The following is a 9,950-nucleotide window of genomic DNA, read 5'->3' as shown; positions in this document are numbered from 1 at the left end:
AGGGTGGTATACAAATATGGAACCCAAAAGTTTACAAAAGGATGAATATTGAAAGTATCTTTCCACGTAATTGGAAAAATAAAAAGGAATTAATTAATTAATTTGAAAAAACAGAGAGGAATTGATTTCCTAAGATGACTATTGAATCATTCTAGCTAATCATTTTTTAAATGAACAACATTTCTCAGAAATGACACCCAAAAATCACAAAGAAAATGAGCAGCTAGGTGGTGCAGTGGCTAGAGCACCAGCTGTGGAGTCAGGAGTACCTGAGTTCCAATCTGCCCTCAGACACTTAATAATTACCTAGCTGTATGGCCTTGGGCAAGCCACTTAACCTCATTTGCCTCCCAAAAACCTAAAAAAAATCACAAAGAAATACCTGAAACATAAAAGCAATATTACAGATTTAAAACAAAACCTGTTGTTTTGACAAAACAGATTTGAAACAAAATCTTGCTGTCAATCACATGACAGTGCAACTGAATATATTTTTCAAATTATTTTACATAGAAAACTTTATCCAGCTAACACTTCAGACTAAGCAGTCAGTTATATTTATAACTGGAGCTTTTCGAGCCATCAAAGAAACAAAGATGAGTACTCATCAACTGCTGAATAGCTGAAGAAATGATGACACATGAATTCAAAGCATTATTACTGAAGATTAACGAAAAACATCGAGATTTCAAGAGGGGTTTTACTGGTTTCATATACGGTGTGAAATATGGGATGATTAATGAGTTCTCTTATAATGGGAAATAGAATGAAATCCATACTAGAACAAGAGGGCCAACCTTTTTTTTTTACACAAAATTTGGAGTTTTATTTTTTTCCTCAGTCAGAGATTCATTTTGTAACATGCATGCATTTCAAAACAGTAATAGTGTCTCAAACTTCTCCGAGCAAACAGACAAGCACAGAGGACTGAAAATTCCTATTTAGAAAATGGAAACAGTAGGTCATCTATGTGTCATGATTGGTGGGTTTCCCTTTCCCCAAAAGAGTTGAACCTAAAGCTATTCACATTTTGTTTCAATTGCAATGATCCAATTATGCTAGAGTATGATGCCAGTTAAGGATCAATCTGGGATTTATTCCTTTGGAGGCATTACTTTCAATCTCTTTTACAAAAGTGACTATGAGCTGGGGGAGGGGGGGAAAGTCCTTTCTTAAGTTAGCTCCCCCTTAAGATTTGCTTCCTGGAAGATGTAGACATGATATCAAAAGACGGTAAGAAAAGATAAGGGGAAAAAACAAAGTTACTGGTGTGATCTTGCAAGAGTTGCCACGTTTCAGAAACAGGGAACTGGTCTTTTTGAAATGCACCATCCATTGGCCTTCAAAGTATTTGTTGCAATGCAATTTTTTCCGTTTGCACTCTGCGCTTAAAACATCAAACCACTCCAAGCACTTTTAGTTCATGTGAGAAGAGTTTACAATTTTGTTCTCCTTGATATATACTTATGATGAGGGAGGCTTCACAAAATAATGAGTCAAACAATACTCTTTGTTCCATTCTAAATTTTCAATAGTAGATTTTTCTCCTTCCTAGGGTAAGGACCAAGAGGAATACCCTCTTCCACCTGTGCCATGAAATATTTTAGGAGAGCTGTAGAGAAACCTTATGATTTCAGAAAAACACTTCAATCCATTTTTAGAACTTCTTGCTTTGGATGTGATATGTGATATACAATAAAGTCTATGCTGAAGGGACAGGCCTTTCCTCACTAATTAGCTCCATAAATGTAAGCTCAGGAAGTCTTCTCCAATGTATATACAGTGATAAGATTTGGGTGAAGGCCTTCACAGAATTCTGAATTTTAAGACTTCTCTTTAGTATGACTAGATTGATGTCTACTGAACTCCATCTTCCAGAGAAGGTGGGAGCTCATTAAGTGTTTTATGTCTTCTCTCTATGATGAATCCTTGATGTCAAGAGATGATCTTAGGCTGAAGGCCTTTCCAGCAGCATCCCTGTGGAACTTGTTCCTCAGTCTGATGTCCAGTGACTTCCATCTTCTTGAGAAGGTGGGACCTATGAATCCTTGATGTAAAGAGATGATATTAGGCTGAATGTCTTTCCAACTGCATCCATGTGGAACTTGTTCCTCTGATGACTATCAAACTTTGTTCTCCATTTATATGCTTTTACACATTCATTACAAGAGTAGGATTTCTATTTCATGTGAATTCCCTGATGGGAAATAAGGGAAGATTTTAGTCTGATGATTTTCCATAGTGATGGTATCAATGAGGTTTATCGTCCTGAACGAATTCTCTGAGAGAAATGATTATTGTTCCCATATATTAATAACCAATTATTGAATTAGGGCTAAACATCTCTTCACATTTTCATTTCCTCATTCAGAAATCAGCCCCCTTAGATTATTCAGTCAGTCTTCAATGGAGGGCTGATGAGGAGAGGAAATCTTGGGACAAGCCTTCCCCAACTTGAAAACTTTAGATAAGTGGTAAAAGGTAAAGAGGTGAATTCTGGTCCATTGTGTTGTAGTCAGGCAGGTTCAAGGAAAAGTGGATTTCCCCTTTTGTCTAGATTACCCTATTCAAAGATGGTCTGGATATAAATTTTTCTCTAGATTGGGTGAGGTGTTATGCTTCCCAAATCCTCATTAGAATAGTCATTCTCATAAAGCACTGGCCATGGAGGCAGGAGTACCTGGGTTCAAATCTGGTTTCAACCACTTCATAATTACCTGGCTAAGGGGCCTTGGGCAAGCCACTTAACCCCATTTACCTTGCAAAAACCTAAAAATAAATATAGTCATTCTCGTAAATTTTGAACCTGTCAAAACTGATCAGGACCTTTTGGGAACATCAACTCATCTAAGGGTGTATAAGTACTTGGAGGCTTCCATGATTCATCTTTGGTTTACAGGAGATAAAAAAATGTCTATTCCATTAATAATTTTTGTTATACTAAATTTATTATCCATGAATTAAATGAATACCCAGAAATTGATCCGGGAATTGGCACAGTCGTTTGGCAATGTGGAAGTAAGTAAGAGAAGCTTTACATACTAACCACACTCATAAATATTGTCTCCAGAGTGGATTCTCTGATGTCCAGGAAGATGAACGTGTATATTAAAAGCTTTGGAATGTAATCAATATTTCTCAGGTTTCTCACCAGTGTTCATTCTCAGACATGGGGCAAGATTTCCCAAACTGATTACATTCAAACATTTCATTCCAGGGTGGATTTTCTGATACTTACAAAATTGGTTGGGCATCTTAAAAACCATTTTCATATTGATTATATCCATAAGGCTTCTCTCCAGCGTGGATTCTATGAAGTACAGCAAGATAGGAGCTCCGTGCGAAAGTCTTTCAACACTGATTACATTCATAAGGTTTGTTCCCAGTGTGGATTCTCTGATGTGTAGTAAGTCCAGAGGTCTGTGTGAAACTCTTCCCACACTAATTACATTCATAAGGTTTCTCCCCAGTGTGGCTTCTCAGATGTACAGCAAGATGAGAGCGTCTTGTGAAAGTCTTTCCACACTGATCACATACATAAGGTTTCTCCCCAGTGTGGATTCTGTGATGTACAGCAAGAGGAGAGCTCCTTGTGAAAGTCTTTCCACACTGATCACATACATAAGGTTTCTCCCCAGTGTGGATTCTCTGATGTACAGTAAGACTGGATCTGTGTCTGAAAGTCTTTCCACACTGATGACATTCATAAGGCTTCTCCCCAGTATGAATTCTCTGATGATAAACAAGAGAGGCTCTGAAAGTCTTTCCACATAGATTACATTCATAAGGCTTTTCCCCAGTATGGATTCTCTGATGGACAGTAAGATTGGAGCCCTGTGTAAAAGTCTTTCCACACTGATTACATTCATAAGGCTTCTCCCCCGTGTGGATTCTCTGATGTGAAGCAAGTCCAGAGCTCCATGTGAAAGTCTTTCCACACTGATTACATTCATAAGGCTTGTTCCCAGTGTGGATTCTCTGATGTGAAGCAAGTCCAGACTTCTGTGTGAAAGTCTTCCCACACTGATTACATTCATAAGGTTTGTTCCCAGTGTGGATTCTCTGATGTATAGTAAGTCCAGAGCTCTGCGTGAAAGTCTTCCCACACTGATTACATTCATAAGGTTACTGCCCAGGGTGGATTTTCTGATGTACAGCAAGATGAGAGTGTCTTGTGAAAGTCTTTCCACACTGATCACATACATAAGGTTTCTCCCCAGTGTGGATTCTCTGATGTACAGTAAGACTGGATCTGTGTCTGAAAGTCTTTCCACACTGATTACATTCATAAGGCTTCTCCCCAGTATGAATTCTCTGATGATAAACAAGAGAGGAGCATTCTCTGAAAGACTTTCCACATAGATTACATTCATAAGGTTTCTCCCCAGTGTGGATTCTCTGATGATGAATAAGAGAGGAGCTCTTTCTGAAAGTCTTCCCACACTGATTACATTCATAAGGTTTCTCCCCAGTGTGGGTTCTCTGATGTACAGCAAGAGGAGAGCTCCTTGTGAAAGTCTTTCCACACTGATCACATACATAAGGTTTCTCCCCAGTGTGGATTCTCTGATGTACAGTAAGACTGCAGCTGTGTCTGAAAGTCTTTCCACACCGATTACATTCATAAGGCTTCTCCCCAGTATGAATTCTCTGATGATAAACAAGAGAGGAGCATTTTCTGAAAGACTTTACACATAGATTACATTCATAAGGTTTCTCCCCAGTGTGGATTCTCTGATGATGAATAAGAGAGGAGCTCTGTGTGAAAGTCTTCCCACACTGATTACATTCATAAGGTTTCTCCCCAGTGTGGCTTCTCAGATGTACAGCAAGTACAGAGCTCTGTGTGAAAGTCTTCCCACACTCATTACATTCATAAGGTTTCTCCCCAGTGTGGATTCTCTGATGTATAGTAAGATGGGAGCTCCTTGTGAAAGTCTTTCCACACTGATTGCATTCATAAGATTTCTCTCCAGTGTGGATTCTCTGATGTACAGCAAGTTTGGAGCTAGGAAAGAAAGTCTTTCCACATTGCTTATACTCATAAGTTTTCTCTTCAGTGTGGATTTTCTGATGTTCAGTGAAACTGTCACTTCTTTGACAAATTTTTCCATATTGAGTATATTCATAATGATTCTCTGTAGTGTAGATAAGCTCATGGTTACCAACATGAGTCCTCTCTTCACCAGAAGCAGTAAAGTCATTCCAGGAGGTCATTTTCAGATTTGCACTCATTTGATCACACTTGGTCTCTGCATCTGGTGGAAACAAACACACACATAAATGTATGATGATATTCTCTTCTTCCTGGAAGAAAGTCTCCCCAGTTAAAAGAATAAAACCTCAAACTTAAATGAGCAGAATCAATCATTTGACAATAATATAAACTTACACATGAGACAATTTAATGATCAAAAAGTTCCACACAACTGCAATGGATCCTCACCACAAATGTGAAACAAGTGCGCAGCCACCTAGTCAGGATGTGTTACTCTTCTGGTCATGAGTTCTAAATGGCTGAGTGACCTGACCCAAATGTCAGCACCAGAGAGTAGAACTCCAGCCAGGTGAAGGAGTACGCTCCGGCCACTGAACTGGACAGATGTTCTCCTTTTTATTTTTCTTTGCATCAAGAGCATTTTGGTTGCAGACAATGCTTTTTCTTATGTTGAGGTAATTGGCCAACTGTCCCGAATGGACCAGTTTTGATGCTTTCTTCCATGGTCATTCTTTGTAAATTTTATGACAACCTGAGAAATAAAATTTCTCTTTATTACTTATCCTGTCATCATTTTTTCGTTAGATCTACTTTTCTGATCATTTATTCTGATGCTTACATATCATCTCAAGGAACTTTTTGCAGCCTTGGAGACTGTCAATCATCCACTTTTTCTTGATACTTTTTTCTTTTCTCTAAGATTCTTGGATATTACTTTCCTTGGGACTCCGCATTTATTCTTTCCCACCGATCTCACACACCCCAATGTTCCTGTAATCTTGCTTTGCTACTGCTATACAGAACAAATGCTCACAATCGTTCATGGGCCAAATTAGGTGTCATCCACTCCTCATTATCACTCCCACACCCCTGCCCCAACACTGAAGCAGGTGATTTCACCTGTGTAAGGTTGCTCTAACACTTCCCTTTCTCCACCATCATTGCCCCTTTTTTGGTTGGGGGTCCAAATGACCTCATGTTTGAGGTATTAAAAGAACTGACTCACATCTCTTCCCAGGTCCCTCAATCCTCCATCACCTGTTAAATCGTCTTCCTCAAGTTCGTTGCCTGACCATGGCACTCCCTACTTAATTCCAGGGCCTTGAGGACCAAAGATAAAATTCTGGGATGGGTTTTTCATCTTCTGCCTCTTTGTCCCTTACTAGTCTTACTTCACCTGCCTTATCCTCCACATAGGCTAGGATATAATGGGGCAGAGGCCTCTTTGTTACTCCAACAGTGTGGTTTTTCCCTGGCTGGTGCTCCTGCCTAGAACTCTTACCCAGGCTTTTCTGAAGTAGCATAGATCTGTTTCCTTAAGACTGTTCCAGTTTTCTTTAACATTAGTGCCTGCCCACCTTGGCTGGATGGGCTGCAATAACAGCTGTGTCCATGCTGTCTTTCTCACCAAACTGTGGGATACTGGAAAGCCTTATTCTTTCAGAGAATGTTCCCTGTACTTCCTTTTATCCAGTGGGCACTTAGTAGATTCATATTGATTTAGAAAGGACTCATATTTGACAGACACAGAGCCTCTCTAGAAAGTGAAAGGAGAGCTTCATGCCTCAAAATTCCTAACAAAGACCTCTAATAGTATCACTGAAGCATGACTAGAAGAAAAATTGAAGGGGACTAGGGTGGTATAGTAGATAGAGCACTGGCCCTGGAGTCAGGAGGACCTGAATTCAAATCTTCCCTGAGACAACTAACTACTATGAGCAAGTCACAACCCCATTGTCTTCAAGAAAAAAAAAGAAGAAAACTAAAAGAACCAGGAGAACACTGTACATTTTAACAGAAACACCACAAGAAGACCACTTATGCTGAACACAGCTCTTCTCAGAATTTCAGAGATCAAAGACAATCTTCAAAGGCCTGTGATAGAAAATGCTGTCCAGAATCAGAGGAAAAATTATGAAGACTGAATGTAGAGCAAAGAATACTCGCATCATATTTTCAAACTATCTTTATGGTTTTCTATCTTTGTCAGGGTTGCCACCCCCTCAACCCAGTGCTAATGGAAAAAACTATGGAAACATGTTAACATGATTGTACTTGTAAAACCATTATTAGACTGCTCATTGCCATAGGGAGCAGGGTGGAAAGGGAGGGAGGAAGAAAAATGTGGAACTCAAGAGCTTACAAAAAGATGAATTTTGAAAACTATCTTTGTGAGTAACTGGGAAAAAAAATTAAAAGAAGGGAACTGAAAGTCCAGGGAATTCATTGCCTCGTGTTACAGATGAGGATACTGGACCTCAGAGAGCCTTATCCAGGATCCTACTCCTGAAAAGTGTCTGAAAAGAAATAATAAGTCAGGTCTTCCTGAGACAAACACTTCTTTACTGACAAATCCAAAAGCCTCCTGGGATCCAACCCACACGCCCGACTCCTCACTTACTTGGACAGGAGATCCTTAGACCCTCTTGCTCCAAGTGGGGGATCAAATCTTCTCTGGAAACTGGAAATCCTAGGTAGGGGGATAAATTAAGTGTGAGGGTGGAGAGAAGTTTGTATTCACTTATTAGGGATGGGGGGGGTGCAAAGCAGAGCCACATTACTGCAAGCAATTTGGAATCAGAAAATTCCAATTTTGCTTGTCTCCTTCATACAAGGATGTCCACATTTCATCACTTCCATAGCCAAGAAATTAGAGGCATTGCAAGGGGACAGGAGTATAGTGGGCTAGAGTCACGATCACCTGTCCTCAGATTCTTACTGACCCAGGAATTAGTCCCTCAATCTATTTGGCTCAGTTTCCTCAATTATACCATGGGATAATAACAGAAATGCAAACCAAAAGATGATTGTGAGGATCGAGTGGGATTACATGCATGAAGAAAGCTTAGTACAGGATCTAGCTGCCAGCAGATGTCTATATATACTTATTCCCTTCCCTTTCCCTGCATCTCTACTAGACTTGGCCAGCATATGAAGGAAGAACATGGGCACTCTTGCTATGCTAGAAATCTATGAATGACACTAAGAACAGTGAATTACATATTTGTTCCTAGTAACAAAAAATATATTCTAATGACAAACCCTTCCGAAAGAGGAAGGGCAGCATAGGAAGCAAGCAGGTCCCCCTCACTGCACATCTTCAAGAAGAAGCTGCAGGATCAATGTCTGGAAACTTTGCGGACTTGTGTCTAGCTCCCAGTCACATGGAACAAAGGTCTGTCTTAGAAAGGCTAGGCAGCAGGAGGACCTGATCTCTTGGATTCAGGAGATCATCACTTTGGACTTTCTAAGAGGTGATCAATGGGCCAAACCATTTTCTAGGAGAGGGTTGAAGACTCTCCGTTTAATGGAAGACTCCCAGTTACCTGGGGAATAGTCCTTACCCAGGAAAAGAAAGTTCTGAGCATTCTCTAGCATGACGTCCTTGTATAGCTGCTTCTGAGCATTGTCCAACAGGTCCCATTCCTCCGGGGTGAAATCCACAGCCACATCCTTGAATGTCACCACCTCCTAAAACATCCACATGCAGAGAAGTTAAGAGTTGAGACAGACTTCCGAATTGAGACAGGTCAATGCTCATCAATGTACAGAAGGAACCTGAAGCAAAGAGAGTTAATTGCCAAAAGGTCGCACCCTTTATAAGACTCAAAGCCAGCACAAGGAATTATAATCTTCAAAAGTACAAGACAGCATGGGAAACAGAAATGGATATTTTCAGTTGAAATGAAACTGAGAATTATTCTTCTGTGGAATGCTAATCTCTTTAGAAGAAGGAAACTGGCTTCCTCTCTGGCTGCTATCTTGGTAACCCGCCTGTGTTCCCCTGTCTCCGGCTCTTCACCCTGCGACCCGGGGAGTGCTAGCCCTGGGCATCTGCGCTGCTCCGTTTTCGTTCCGGCAAGATGAAAGAAACGATTATGAACCAGGAGAAACTTGCCAAGCTGCAGGTGCAAGTGCGCATCGGTGGGAACGGAACTGCTCGGAGAAAGAAGAAGGTGGTTCATAAAACAGCTGCAGCAGATTTTCCTTAAAGAAACTACGAGTAAACAATATCTCTGGTATTGAAGAGGTGAATATGTTTACCAACCAGGGAACAGTGATCTACTTTAACAGCCTTTAAGTTCAGGTGTCATTGGCAGCAAACACTTTCACTATTACAGGCCATGCTGAGACAAAGCAGCTAACAGAATTGCTTCCCAGTATGTTAAACCAGCTTGGAGCTGACAGTCTGACTAGCTTAAGAAGACTGGCAGAGGCTCTGCCCAAGCAACCTGTAGATGGAAAAGCACCACTTGTCACTGGGGAGGATGATGATGATGATGAAGTTCCAGATCTCCTTGAGAATTTTGATGAGGCTTCTAAGAACGAGGCAAACTGATTTGAGCATCAACTTCTGAAAGTTAAAACTTGAAAGTTATGGAGCTATTTTATATCGTGTGACTGCTTTTTTTCTTTTTCTTTTCCTTTTTTTCTTTTGGTTACTGTTTTTGTTTATGGATCTAGAGATTTAGATCTCTAATATTTTGAAGCCCGTTGGACATTGCAGCTCTTTTCATTTATTGCTTATACAGAATTCATTCTTTGCAGCCTAGCTATGCTGACAGGCCTGGAATTAAAATTAGGGAAAAAGGTCAATAAAATCATTACCTAGTAAAAAAAAAAGAAGGAAACTGTTATGTTCTCTTAGAAAGATAAGAGGATTTCTGGAGGAAAAGTAAGGAAAATTAAGACTGTCAGCAATGATAGATTAAGAAAATTTCATGAAGACCTG

At 40.1% G+C, this 9,950-nt stretch overlaps 1 protein-coding gene and 1 pseudogene across 1 annotated transcript; one reads left to right on the top strand and one right to left on the bottom strand.

Moving 5' to 3' along the window:
- Nucleotides 1-649: 649 nt before the first annotated feature.
- On the bottom strand, nt 650-7,686 carry LOC141510077 (uncharacterized). The gene is given in 2 exon segments (XM_074220074.1): nt 650-5,258; nt 7,620-7,686. A coding segment is annotated over 1 exon segment (1,794 nt). The 5' UTR covers nt 5,236-5,258; nt 7,620-7,686; the 3' UTR covers nt 650-3,441.
- Nucleotides 7,687-8,985: 1,299 nt separating this feature from the next.
- Nucleotides 8,986-9,609, top strand: LOC141510092 (transcription factor BTF3 pseudogene; annotated as a pseudogene).
- The last annotated feature ends 341 nt before the right edge of the window (nt 9,610-9,950 follow it).

The sequence above is a fragment of the Macrotis lagotis genome, chromosome 1 (assembly GCF_037893015.1).
Source record: "Macrotis lagotis isolate mMagLag1 chromosome 1, bilby.v1.9.chrom.fasta, whole genome shotgun sequence".
In the NCBI taxonomy this organism is placed as follows: Eukaryota; Metazoa; Chordata; class Mammalia; order Peramelemorphia; family Peramelidae; genus Macrotis; species Macrotis lagotis.
The sequence above is the reverse complement of the archived record's forward strand: the minus strand, read 5'-3'. Positions and strand labels throughout refer to the sequence as shown.